Genomic DNA, 14,706 nt, shown 5'->3' with positions numbered 1-14,706 from the left:
TGTGCCTAAGCCACAGCATAATAAACGAAACCAGCAAGGACACTCCCCGATGCCGCCTTTGAAGTTGAAAAGTACAGAGTCGCCATTTTTAGCGTAGTACATCTCAGTGGTGATGTGATGTGTTCGTTCGTCAGTGTTGCCGATGTCACTATATGAAATTATATTAAGCCACTGCTAAATGATCAGATTTTGCCAAAAATTATGTTAAAATTTTTGATGTTGGTAGTTTCTAAGGGTAATAAAAATACATTAAGAAAAAAGTTATTTTATCTAACTTGTTAATTCAAAAATACTTGTAACAAAATTATTTGTAATATATTATACTATAATAAAACTACATCTGGAACGCTTTCAAATAATATTTCCTCATCCTCATCTTGTGAAAATGAAGACTTTATGTGATTAAAATAATTTAACATTTTTTGTCTGTTTGAAAGGAGTAACATTCTTTTACTCCTTCACTTTTGCTAACACTAATTTAATATTTGCTGACACATCGCATTTAAACGTCGACAGACAACGATATCTAAGAAAACGTGATTTTTTTTATTTCTGAACTGCTGCAGTATCAGTTATTGCACTAACTGTATTACCCGTAAGAGATTATTTTTGAATATTTTCTGAAATTTATGCAAAAGGTTAACAATACAATCGCCATTCATCGTCAATATTTTGTGTTTTGTCCCAATTATTGACATAATTCCCACAGGCATACGTATAAAATTATGTTAAGAAATATTTATTATCAGAATGTCATAAAAGTTAAGTAGATCTGATAATTATGTACAAATCGGCAACACTGTCGATTTTCTACACTGTCTGGTACTACGCACAAAATGGCCGACGATCCGCGCAGTAATAGTGCGCGAACTTTTCCCGCCTTCTAGTGTGTCACTGCTGTTGCGTTTATTATGCTGTGCCTAAGCTATCAAGATGAGACATATACACTGCTCACCATAGCCGAAAAACTGAAAAATTAAACTTTGAAAATTTTGGTTTTTCGACAATTACTCAAAATTTCAAACTACGAATTGCGCCAATAACTGAGCGTTTGTAAGAGGTCTCTAGTCGCGTCTACCGGTGTATACCTCATATCTGGGAAAATTCGAATTTTTAAGTTATAGGCTTCATAAGTATGATATGGGAAAACGGTTTATCAAGCTCAATAATTCCTGTAATACGTTCAGTTATCATATTTAATCTTGGATGCATCAGATACTACTTGTCAATACGTTTCAAACTCATGTTTATTGATCAAAATCAGTTAAGCCGTTCAGAAGTTATAGAGCTCCAAAAGTATAATTAGTCCAGGAACTGAAACTTTTCACTTCGCAATTTTTACAGCTTGAATTGATTGAAAATTTGACAATAAGTAGTGGATAGTCCAAGGATCAAAATATATATGATGCCGAAAGACGCTTTTACCATGGGGTGGTTGCCACCCCATCTCGGGGGTGGAAATTTTTTATATTTTGACCGCAAATCTTGGTAAAAACATTAATTGTAAGCAAAAAATGTTTTATACATTTTTTTGATAAAATTAATAGTTTTGGATTTATTGGTTATCGAAAGTGTTAGTTTTATATCGAAAAAATCAATGTTATTAATCAGTTTTCTGCTAATAACTCAAAAAGTTTGTGATTTATCAAAACAACTTTCCTTAACGAATATATACCTTTTAAAAAAGAAACAAAGCGTTTTTTTTACATATTCTTTAAGACCAATAGTAATCGAGCTGTACTTTATTATATGTTAGCTTTTCTTCGTCAACTACTAAGTATTATATTTTCAAAGTCAAAAGACCGAAAAACTATGCATTTTTCGAGGATAACTTATAGAAACTAATTTTAAATGTTTAAAAAGATCTATCTTCAAAAATAATAAAAAAAAAATAATAAAAAATCTAACACATTCGTCAAAGAAAAGCGTGGGGCGAAAACCGTTTATTCGATGAAGAAGCGCCACGATTTTCTTTGACGAATGTGTTGGATTTTTTCAATTTTTTTTTATTTTTTGCTTTTTATTTGACTTTTTTTATAATATTTTTAATTTTAGTCACTCGTATCTAAAGAAAAGCGTTTCTTAAAAATTTTTTTTTCATATTTTTTTATTTTTTACTTTTAAGTCTTACACTTTTCAAACATTAAAATATATCGTCATGTTTATTAAAATATGTATAAAACATATGATATACTAACATGAAAAATAGTCGGAATCGGAAAACAATTTGAAACTTTATTGTTTATTTATGAAGCATAACGTAAGCAATTAACGTAAAAAGTGACATTATGTATACTTCATAACATTAGCTACAATCCGTAAAAGTTTCAAATTTTTACATTGTAAAAAACAAGAGAATTTAAGCATTTTCCATTAAAATCGTTTTTTTATTTAAACAATTAATAAACATAAAAAAAATTGTTTTTAAACGCTTTTATTTAGTTCAATAGTTTGCGTCAAATCTTTAGACGTTAATTTGACTGCGTTCTCTCCAATGTAAATGAATGAAAATTTGCAGACATATACATTCGCGGGAACAATACACGAATAGTCGACAAAAACAATTTTTTTATGTTTTTTAATTGTTTAAATAAAAAAAACGATTTTAATGGAAAATGCTTAAAATCTCTTGTTTTCTACAATGTAAAAATTTGAAACTTTTACGGATTGTAGCTAATGTTATGAAGTATACATAATTTCACTTTTTACGTTAATTGCTTACGTTATGCTTCATAAACAAACAATAAAGTTTCAAATTTTTTGCCGATTCCGACTATTTTTCATGTTAGTATATCATATGTTTTATACATATTTTAATAAACATGACGATATATTTTAATGTCTGAAAAGTGTAAGACTAAAAAGTAAAAAATAAAAAAATATGAAAAGAAATTTTTTTAAGAAACGCTTTTCTTTAGTTATTAGAGACTAAAATTAAAAATATTATAAAAAAAGTCAACTAAAAAGCAAAAACTAAAAAAAACATGAAAACATCTAACACATTCGTAAAAGAAAAGCGTGGCGCGTCTTCATCGAATAAACGGTTTTCGCCCCACGCTTTTCTTTGACGAATGTGTTAGATTTTTTCAATTTTTTTTAGTTTTTGCTTTTTAGTTGACTTTTTTTATAATATTTTTAATTTTAGTCACTCGTAACTAAAGAAAAGCGTTTCTTAAAAATTTTTTTTTATCGACTATTCTTGTATTGTTCCCGCGAATGTATATGTCTGCAAATTTTCATTCATTTGCATTGGAGAGAACGCAGTCAAATTAACGCCTAAAGATTTGACGCAAACTATTGAACGAAATAAAAGCGTTTAAAAAATAAAGTATGTAGATTAAAAATTAAGTGACTTATAATGAAAAGAATGTCAGTCCCTATTTTTTCAGTCAAAAAGTTATCGGAAACAACCCCCTAATTACTACCCGAATTAAAATTAGTCATCGACCTTATTCCTTATTTTTTATTTATGTATTTTTAATAGACTACAGAAGTTTGACCGGCATAAAAAAATTAGTTTTAAAAAAACTGGAGTTAAAAGCGAATAACGAATTTTTGTAGTTTGGTAAAACATGCCCTTTTAGCCCTAGCATCACAGACGCGAAAAAATGTTTACATATGAAAATGTAGCTTGTTTAATTCTTAAGAACTTGGTTTACGAAAATTTTTTCTACGACAAAAATTGAGTGAGCTACAGACAATTAGAACTTGTAATAACATGCAAAAACCACCTTTACCAACCCTTTCAAAGTCACCTCTTTTTGCGACTGAGGATTTTAAAAAGATTTAATATTAATAGTCTTATAGATCTTATAAAAACCTACAAAAAAATTTTTTAACAAACTTTCTAATATAAAAAATAAAAAAGTTAGGGTTGAAAAATCAATAAATTTTTTTGAAAAAAAAAATTTGAAAAATCCAATTATGTATGAAGCCTAATAATGTAAGTTAGCGGTGTTTTTTTGTATGATGTACGTTAAAAACTTATTACCAGAGAACGGCAGTTCTCGCCAGTGGCGCATAATATCCCTACATGCGACGCTATTTATAAAGCTTAACGTGTATTCAATAAACATTGCATTCAACTTCATACATTTAATTTATTATTTATTAATTTTGAAAAACTCCTGATACAAGAGTAAAAAACCGCTATAAGCCGTAAAAATGAGTGGCGCACACAGTATTCCAGCTACAAAAGAGCTGATATGAATATTACGTAGCGCGATAATGTATTTTCATTTTGATGGAAAATAAAATTCTAGTTTTATTTTTAAAGATTTTTCCATAATATTTGCTAAATTTGAAGTAAAACGCGCTACAAAAGAGCTTTAAATGTAAATTGTGTCAAAGTTATCCTTTTGTGGCGCGTTTTACTTCAAATTTAGCAAATATTATGGAAAAATCTTTTAAAATAAAACTGGAATTTTATTTTCCATCAAAATGAAAATACATTATCGCGCCACGTAATATTCATATCAGCTCTTTTGTAGCTGGAATACTGTGTGCGCCACTCATTTTTACGGCTTATAGCGGTTTTTTACTCTTGTAGAACATACACAATAAAAATGACCCCGGTAAGAATTTAGTCCTAAGATTTAACATTGTTGCCGTTAGCACTCACTTCAATTTGTAGATAAGTTACCTTCAATTAAAAATGGTTTGAGTATAGTAAATTCATGGTTTATCTACAAACCAGTCAATAAGTAGTCAAATATTATTTTATTAGAATTTCGTCGATCTGTAGCAGTTCCGACTAAAATTGACTCTTAGTACAAGAAGTTTAGTACAAAAACCGAGTACATCATCATCAAAAGTTTTTATAGGCATAAGATTAGATGGAAAAAGACACTTCATGAAAAAACGTGAAAAGCAGAGACGATGTCAAAGAAATAATTGTAAAGCCAGACCACCAATATATTGGTGTAAATGTACTGAACATTCTGTAAAAATTGTTTTATAGTAAAATAAAAAATAAATTTTAACTATTTATAATGGGAAATAAGCCACAATATTATTAAAAAATGATTTTTATTAACGTTTCGTTAATAAAAAATAAACTTGTTTTTATTACGGTTTATTCGCATGAGTTATGCACTAGATTTAAACATTAGTTGACAGCGATGTCGTCACCAGCAATGAACCAGGTGGTTATTTGGTTCAGGTTTTGAATATTTTTGGATAACAGTTACTTGTATAATCGCGTAAATTATTCATTAATTTAATTAATAGAATTATTTTTTCACTGTCTATCTATTCAGTGATTACAATTATTTTTTATACTATACAATAAAAACTACTTAATAATCTAGAAAAGAGAAAAAGTGATAAAGGGATGTTAATAATACACTGTAAGGAACAAGTAGATACATTTTAAACACCTTAACAACTAAAATCGTTATTTACATGCACTGCATGTGTTATTGAAATTTAGTATAGATGTAAATAAAAATTTTAATTATCATAACTGTTTTGAACTCATTCATAAATAGGTACTTGCAATTATGATAAGCCTAACGCCCAGTGTTATATTTATAGATCGAGACATAGTTCAAAAATGCAAAGATGTAAATTAATTTCATGAATATTTCAATGCTAAGATCAAGATTACTGATATATATGTATATAGTATGGTATAGTTAGACCCAAACCCAGACATCCAAAGTGAAAGTTATCCTCCAACACCAAATTGTTCTATATGGTCACATAATGTTCAGAAAAAAGTCACACCATTTTGAGCGTCGGGTTTGGGGGGGAGAGGAGGGAGAAATCTGCAAATTCGTAGTTTTTTATGTTTTTCGTCAATATTTCTAAAACTAAGCGGTTTAGCATGAACAACCTTCTACACAAAATTGTTCTACATTAAATTTGAAATAAAAAAGGCCCTATGCATAACCCTTCTAAAATGAACGGTTCCAAAGTTACGGAGGTAGTATAGTATAATTGGTCCAAAAAAAAGGCCTAACCCAGACATCCAAAGTAAAAGTTTTCCTTCAACACCAAATTGTTCTATATGGTCCACATATTGTTCAGTAAAAAGTTACACCATTATGAGCGTCCGGTTTGGGGGGGGGGGAGATGGGGGAGAAGTCGGTAAATTAGTAGTTTTTTACGTTTTTCGTCAGTATTTCTAAAACCTTGCTTTAGCGTAAGGAATGTTCTATAGAAAAATGTTCTACATAAAATTTAAAACAAAAAAGGTTCTATTCGAGGTGTGCAAGTACTTGGAAGGGAAACGAGAAACGACCGTGCGCGAGTCGCGGAAAAATATTGCAACTATCTTAAATAATTCATATTGTCAATTGAAATTGTCAAATTGACGTATATTTCATACCTTCTGTCATTGAAGCAGAAAAATTATATATTGCTCCACAATATTGATATGATATGCAATTATTATATAAAGGTAAATTTAATTAATTGTATTTTGCTTGCAGTACTGCATTTTAATAACTAATTTTATTTACTACATACAATTGTTTACGTTTGCATAACATAACCTGCATCTTATTTTTTCTTCTTATTATTTTTTTGGACTGTGGCCTTGACAATTATCCAGCAACCAGGACTAATATAATTGGCCAATATAAATAAAAGTGCGAATAAAAGTACAGAGCGTAGAAATAGAGGTCGCTTTGCCGAACTTGCACGGTCCCAATACATAATTGTTATAAAATCAATGGTTCCAGAGTTACGGAGGGTGAAAAGTGGAGGTTTTCGATACTTTTTATATTTACCGATTTCTGCCCCCTCTCCCCCCAAACCCGACGCTCAAAATGGTGTGACTTTTTCCTGAACATTATGTGGACCATATAGAACAATTTGGTGTTGGAGAATAACTTTCACTTTGGATGTCTGGGTTTTTGGTATAGTTATATCATAAATATTGCCCAAAAAATATAAAAAGTATCGAAAACCTCGACCTTTCGCCCTCCGTAACTCTGGAACCGTTAATTTTATAACAATTATGTATAGAACATTTTTTGTTTTAAATTTCATGTAGAACATTTCTGTATATAACATTGTTTACACTAAAGCATAGTTTTAGAAATATTGACGAAAAACGTAAAGAACCTACTAATTTACCTACTTCTCTCCCATCTCCCTCCCAAACCGGACGCTCAAAATGGTGTAACTTTTTACTGAACAATATGTGGACCATATAGAACATTTTGGTGTTGGAGGAAAACTTTTACTTTGGATGTTTGGGTTAGGCCTTTTTTTGGACCAGCTTTACTATACTACCTCCGTAACTTTGGAACCATTCATTTTAGAAAGATTATGCATAGGGCCTTTTTTATTTCAAATTTAATGTAGAACAATTTTGTATAGAAGGTTGTTCATGCTAAACCGCATAGTTTTAGAAATATTGGCGAAAAACTTAAAAAATCTACGAATTTACCGATTTCTCCCCCCTCTCCCCACCAAACCCGACGCTCAAAATGGTGTGACTTTTTTCTGGACATTGTGTGGACCATATAGAACAATTTGGTGTTGAAGGATAACTTTCACTTTGGATGTCTGGGTTATGCTATCTTTTGGATCAACTGTACTATACTAATAAGCAACATCTTGATATTAAAAAAACAATAATTTGGGCTTTAATGGGTTAACAAGAGACATATTAAACAACAAAATAAACAGTAAATGTAAAAAACACAAACCTGGTATATCGACAGGCCGGTGGTAATAATCAATGCTCAATAAAAGTTCTTCTTGCTTAATGCATTCCCTAATAAAAAGCTCATTTACTATTTCGGAGGCAGTATGGTGTAGCTCATTTTTGTTAAACATTGGGACAACAGCATAGTCTGGTATTCCTTTATATGATTTGGATACTACATCACCTCCCAAATCTGGAAAACAAATTAGATATAGGTACTAAAAATGCTCGATGAAGTAAAATAGGTTGATTGCGTAGTCAAAGGAATTACTTTGATGCTGTAGTAACTTAATCTTTAGCAATATTTCTCATACGTAGCAGACGACATAATTTTGTTCACTGACAACCTCAAGGAGATATGTACAATGCTACATGAACATCAGTTAGTGTGTGCCAGTGTAGGTCTTAAAATAAACATCTCCAAAACAAAATTTATGACAAACATAGTACCTAGCGGAAATATCAATACTGGAGACAACGAAGTAGAGCTAGTGGAAAAATACATATACCTTGGACACGAAATAAAGATCACAAGAGGCAACCAAACATGCGAACTACGAAGGAGAATAAAACTAGCATGGGCAGCCTATGGAAAGTTCAAAGACATCTTTAAAAGCGATATACCAATTTCTTTAAAACTTAAAACATTTGACCAATGTGTGTTGCCTGTAATGACTTATGGTGCCGAAACTTTGATATTGACAGCTACAACTTCTAAAATGCTGCAAATAATTCAGAGGAAAATGGAAAGGTCAATGCTGAGTATATCGCTTCGTGACCAAGTTAGAAATGAAGACTTAAGGTACTAGTACACTTTAGAAGACCAAAAATAAGCATTTTTTCAAGATTTTTTTTCTCAGAACCCTTATTAAAAATAAACATAGAACTTTTTACATATTAATACCTTACTCTTAGAGAATACAAAAAATACATCTTTTTTCATTTATGCACGGACACTAATATTGTAGAGGCCGCCAAAGTCGAGGCCTCGAAAAAAAGTAGTTCCGATGGCGGACAGTTAAAAAATCGTACGGCATTTGAAAAAGGAAGGTCTCTTGGTGATAATTTACCACCGTTAGTGAAAAATTCCGCAAAAAAAGATTTTACGGAAATTTGAAAAAAAATTGTGAAAAAATCGCCCGTTTTCTTCAGTTTTTCATGGTTAAAAAAAATTTCTCTTTTATTTTGTGGTCAAATTGTCGTAAATTGTCACGTAAGAAACCTTCCTTTTTCAAATGCAGTAAGATTTTTTTGTTTCAGATATCCCAATCCTGAGATTAACTGTCCGCCATCATTTTTCGAGGCCTCGACTTTCGCGCCCTCTACAATATTAGTGCACGTGCATAAATGAAAAAAGATATATTTTTTGTACTCTCTAAGAGTTAGACATTAATATGTAAAAAGTTTTGTTTATTTTTAATACAGGATCTGAGAAAAAATTCTTGAAAAAAATTATTATTTTTGTTCTTCTAAAGTGTACCTTAAGACGAACAACAGGAGTTACCGATGTAATTTCTGGAATTGCCACCCTGAAATGGAACTGGGCCGGACACGTCGCCCGAATCAGTGATGGGAGGTGGACGAAGAGATTACTGGAGTGGAGGCCGAGATTAGACAAAAGAAGTAGAGAGATCTTTCTAAATTCATATTATTTGACACACCTCGTATAAAATTAACAAACTTGGATAACTGATGGTTGCATCTTAAGGTTTAGACCATGCACAGATTTTTATGAAGAATAACTTTTTTTCCTAAAATTATTAATAAAAGAGTTATTACATGTCTAATAAATAAAAATGATGTTCGGAATCGGTAATTTAGGAAAATTTCAGAAATTTTTTTTTTCAAGTAGAAGGCTGTTATTGCATATTTGAATATGGTTTTTAATTACAAATAACTTTTCATAACAAAATTTTTGGATATTTTGTAACATAAAGGTAGTTTGCTCTTGAGCGAAATTCATATTTTTTGACATACATCGTATACTGTTGACAAAATTTGATATCTGATGATTGCATCTTAGGTTTTAGACTATGCAGAGCACTTTATAAAGAATTTCGTAAAATTAATATTAAACAAGCTGAAAATGCGAGCATTATCATAACGAAAACTTTGTTTATATACGTATTTAAATTCATAATATAGAAAATTGCTATTACGAAAAGCTGTTTAAAATTAAAAATTATGTTTTAACGTTGACTGATAAATATACTGGAAGATACGAAACTAAATGAGCGTTTATGTACGACACCAGTGGTTTTAGAAATAGATGGCGTTAGCAGCTTTCTAGGTACGAGATTGAATTTACCTGAGACAACGATGAGACGTATTCAGGTAGCTTTGGTTATCGGAATTTGGGGTCGGTCGGGTCGAACGGATTATAATGAAAATTATTTATTTCTTTTGATGCATTTAAATTTGAGTTCTCATTCAACGATAACAATGGCAATCTTTAAAATAATTATTGGAGTGTACCTATGTATTACTTTCTAAAAAATCGTTTTTAAATTAGCAAGAATAATTGTGGTTGTAATTTGTCTTTTAATTTGAATTCTTGAAACAAATCATTGAATATTCTAAAGTTTATTTAATAATTTTATATAATATATATAATAATATAATTTATTTAATAAGAAATTTATTTAACGAGAAAAATACTCACTGGGTGATTTTAGATATTGTAAATTTCTTATTTGCCTCATAATCTAGATACAAAATTAGGTAGTTATTTTCGTTAATTACAGTCTCTTCTGATGACTGTATATTTTGTTTGGAGATATTGCAACCGTATTTACTTAAATGAAATTGACTTAGTAACCCGCTCGGCCACTTTAAACTCTTCGAGAGAAAAATGGTAAGGACTCGTAAATTGTTGCAATCGCGATTTCCTACAATTTCTTCCAAGTTTTTTCGTGCGGTCGATATTTTCCGAGTTAGGGGGAAAATAGTGACTAATATAAGTATAATTATTGAATTATTTATTATTAACTTTACTTCTTAAAGGCGCCGTGTATTTGTGCGTAGGCGTCCACCGTGCATTGTATTGTCAGGTGAGATATTAGATAGTCACGATTACATTATTCTATTAAGAGTAATTTCATTAATATCATTTGGCGAATATTACCCAGCCATGACATCTTTTTCTAGACCTCTCTTACCCTCTATGTTTCCTTCGAGTTCCAGTTACCGACAAGTATATCGTTCCCCTCGCAATATGTCCCTAAGTATGTCCATGATATTTTAAGCATTCGGTGCAGGCACCTCATTTCAAAGACTTCAAGCTTGTTAGGAGCTGGCCTTTATTATCCATGCTTTCATTCCATACAAGAGAACAAGCCAAACGTAACACTTTAGCGTATTGTTTGTATCTCAGGTTGAAACCCAACTTTCAGTGAACAGTCATAAGAGTTTGGAAGTCGGCATCCCATTGTTTATGAGAGATATTTTTCATTAAGTTGAGCCCGTTTGAACTGACATTCGGAGTGAGTGTATATTGTCTTACCAAGATAGACGATTATCCAGTTTTATTCCCAAGAAGTTAATCAATTCTGAATAATTTATTGTAAACTCTTTAGGAACTACTTATTAACTTTTGCTCTCAGAACGAATTTCGAATAAACAATACGTTCTTCAGACACAAAGATCAACAAAAATATACATTCAAAAATACAAGAGCACACAGATCCGATATTGATTATATATTGAAAAACAGAAACATCCATCATTCTCAAGTACTAGACATAAGATGTTTAAGTGCAGCTAATATCGGAAGTGATCACAACCTAGTACTTGGAAAAATCAGAATACATCTACAAAAAAACAGGAAAAAGACCCTATTAAATGTGAGACAAGAATAAAGGTAGAACAGCTACAAGACTTGTCAACACGAGATCTATACCAGAAAAGACTGCAAAAAGTACTGAACGAAAACTACATAACACCAGATGAAGACATAGAAGAAAGTTGGAGGAAGATTAGAGATAATATCAAAATGGCAGCAACGGACGCACTTGGAGAACGTAAGATAAGTAAACATATACGAAAGAAAAGGAGAACACCATGGATCTGTGAAGAAATAAAAATAAAATGACAAGAAAAAGAGAAAATCTAGCTAGAATACAAATTCAAAAGAACGAGACAAACATATGAAGAATATAAAAGAGTTTGAAATGAGTTAAACTCAACAGTAAGAAGGAAGAAAACAGAACATTGGTAAGCATTTTCAAAAGAGATGGAGCACGACTTATACGGGATGCAAAACGAAATGTGGAAAATGATAAGAGGTCAAACAGCAGAGATGAAGGAATTGATAGAAGTAAAACATATTGATACAAATACATGGACAACTTACCTAGAAAACCTGTATCAAACAGCTAATCATGAAGAACTGGAAAACCAGGATTAGAATCGGATGAGCAAACAGAAATTAAAGAGGAAGATATAACAAACGCCTTAAAACAGATGAAAAATCGAAAAGCGCCAGGGAAAGATTGAATAGCTAATGAAATTTTAAAATACGGAGGAGAGAGACTTCACAAAGAACTGAATATCCTGATAAGTAAAATAATAAATACAGGAAGAATTCCAGAAGAATGGACTACCACTCAGATGATAGCGTTATTTAAGAAAAGTGATAGGACAGACCCCAGTAGAGCACTATACTGAAACTCACAACAAAAATACTGATGAAGAAAACAATGGCGTGCATAAATATATCGGTTTAAAAACAAGGATTTAGAAGTGGAAGATCATAACGATGCAGTTTTTGTGATAAGACAAATAGCGGAAAAATCATTAGAATATAACAAGCGAGGGTTTTTCTGTTTTATATACCTAGAGAAAGCGTTTGATAGAATACAATTAAAAGATGTGATACACCTACTATATGAAAAAAATTTACCACTGGATATTATAAAACTGATAGAAAACATTTAAGTACGAAATAAAATAGGAATGAAAGTCAATGGAATAATAACAGAACCCATATAGAAGCAAACACAGGAATCAAACAAGGAGATTCACTAAACCCTCTACTGTTTAACATAACGCTGGATGCAATAATAGAACAAGTGAAGAAAAAACGAGGGTAAAAAATAGGCGATAAAGAGATAAAAATATTCTGTTACGCTGATGACACCGTGTTAGTAGCAGAGTGCGAAGACGACCTACAAAGATTACTGCACGAATTCAACATTAACGCAAAAGAAATGAATATGAAAATATCAGCCCCAAAAACAAAAAGCTTAGAAATATCAAAAGAACCAATAAGATGCAAATTGGACTTAGACAATAAAAGTAAATACCTGGGAATTAATCTATCAGCCGACAATAATATCGAAGAAGAGGTTAAAGACTAATAATTAAAGCCAGTAGAACAGCCGGATGCCTAAACGACACAATTTGGAAAAACAAACATCTTAGAGTGGAAACAAAGGACCGAATATATAAGTCATTTGACTGAAGTTATTAGACCAGTTATGACTTACACTGCCGAAACAAGACCAGATGCAAGCAAAATACAAAGACGTCTGGAGACCAACGAAATGAAGATCTTAAGAAGGATTGCTGGAAAAGGACTACGGGATAGGGTAAGAAGTCAGGAAATCAGATGCATATGTGGGGTAGACAATATAAATACCGGGGTAAAGAATAGAAAAGAAGAGTGGAATGAACACATAAGCAGGATGTCTGAATCAAAGATAGTAAGAATAGCCAGGGACAAGTCACCGTTAGGCAGAAGAAGTATAGGACGCCCAAGGAAAAGATGGAATGACAACTTAGGGGCAGAATGAAAGGCACCATTGAAGAAAAACAGGCAGTACTGCCTATATAAAAAAAGAAGAAGAAGAAGAAATTCTTTAGGTAGATTTTTGGTAGTATAATGTGCTTTTTTGGAGTTTTACTGAAGATTATTGTTTTCGTTTTAGTGGGAGAAAATTCTAGGCCAGTAGTGTTCGACCAATTCTCTAATTTCTAAATGACCAGTGGGTTAAGTGATTTAGCGATGTCATTGATGGCAATAAGGAAAAGTGCAACGAGTAGACCATTGAGGAATGTCGTTTAATTGGATTTTTGAGTCTAAAAGAACGTTATCTATTCGAATAAGTTTCATCTATATAGGAAATTACTAATAAATTTTATATTTCTTGGAATTGACCAACTTAATAGAATTCTTACATCTAATCCCCAAATGGCACGCGTTATAAAATATAATAAAAGATAGCCATAAGCCAAAAATACTTGATCACATCCAAATGACCCATGAATTACAGATTCAATATCCACTAGGTTGTCTAATGTAGATGTGGACTTTCTAAATCCACTTTGTATAAGACTAGGTAGCTATAATAACAATAAGTCTAATACTATCTAGTATCTATCAAGTGGATAAACTGATTAAATTGTAGCAAGTTTTCTTCTATTGAGTTTTTTCACTAAGCTAATACTTTTCGAGTTATTTGCGAGTGAATATGTTCGTTTTTTAACAAAAAAAAACACGTTTTTAGACGGTTTTACGCAAATAACACAAAAGTAAGTATTTTATCGAAAAAAGTATTCAATAAAAATATAGTTTAAAAAAAATTTAAAAAAATGTCTGTATCAAGTCTTTATACTCAGTAGAAGCAGAGTTGTAGCTAATGAAAAGTAAGTTCTTATTCGTCAAATTCCAAATCGAATATTTCAACGTGAAATAACCAAAAAATGAAGCACATTTCTGGGAAAACTCATCGCAACGTTTTTAAAGTGTTTAAAAAAGCTTTGTTTTTGTTTTTAAAAAAGTTTCTAGCATTAAAGTAAGCACGTTACGCTGAAAATAAAGTTGGTCCTTTTTTGTAAAAGATAGTTTTAAAAAGCGCGAAAAAGCATTTTTTTACAAAAAAAAAGGGATCAACTTTATTTTATGCGCAACTTGTTTACTTCTGATACTAGAAACTCAAAAAAAATAAAGCTGTTTTTAAACTTTTTAAAAAAGTTATGATGAGTTTTCCCCGAAAAGTTCTAATTTTTTGGTTATTTCATGTAGAAATATTCAATTTTGAATTTGA

At 31.1% G+C, this 14,706-nt stretch overlaps 1 protein-coding gene across 2 annotated transcripts in view; it reads right to left on the bottom strand.

Annotated features, from left to right (window-relative positions):
* The window catches only part of LOC126887702 (DNA topoisomerase 2-binding protein 1), a 254,947-nt gene that overhangs the window by 146,262 nt on the left and 93,979 nt on the right, over positions 1 to 14,706 (bottom strand). For both annotated transcript variants that reach the window (XM_050655370.1, XM_050655371.1), the window contains exon 11: positions 7,662 to 7,853. In XM_050655370.1, the coding sequence (XP_050511327.1) occupies positions 7,662 to 7,853 (192 nt within the window). The remainder of the gene's footprint in view (positions 1 to 7,661; positions 7,854 to 14,706) is intronic.

Source organism: Diabrotica virgifera, chromosome 7 (genome assembly GCF_917563875.1).
Source record: "Diabrotica virgifera virgifera chromosome 7, PGI_DIABVI_V3a".
Taxonomy (NCBI): domain Eukaryota; kingdom Metazoa; phylum Arthropoda; class Insecta; order Coleoptera; family Chrysomelidae; genus Diabrotica; species Diabrotica virgifera.
Note: the sequence above shows the minus strand (reverse complement) of the source record. Positions and strands in the feature narration are given on the sequence as shown.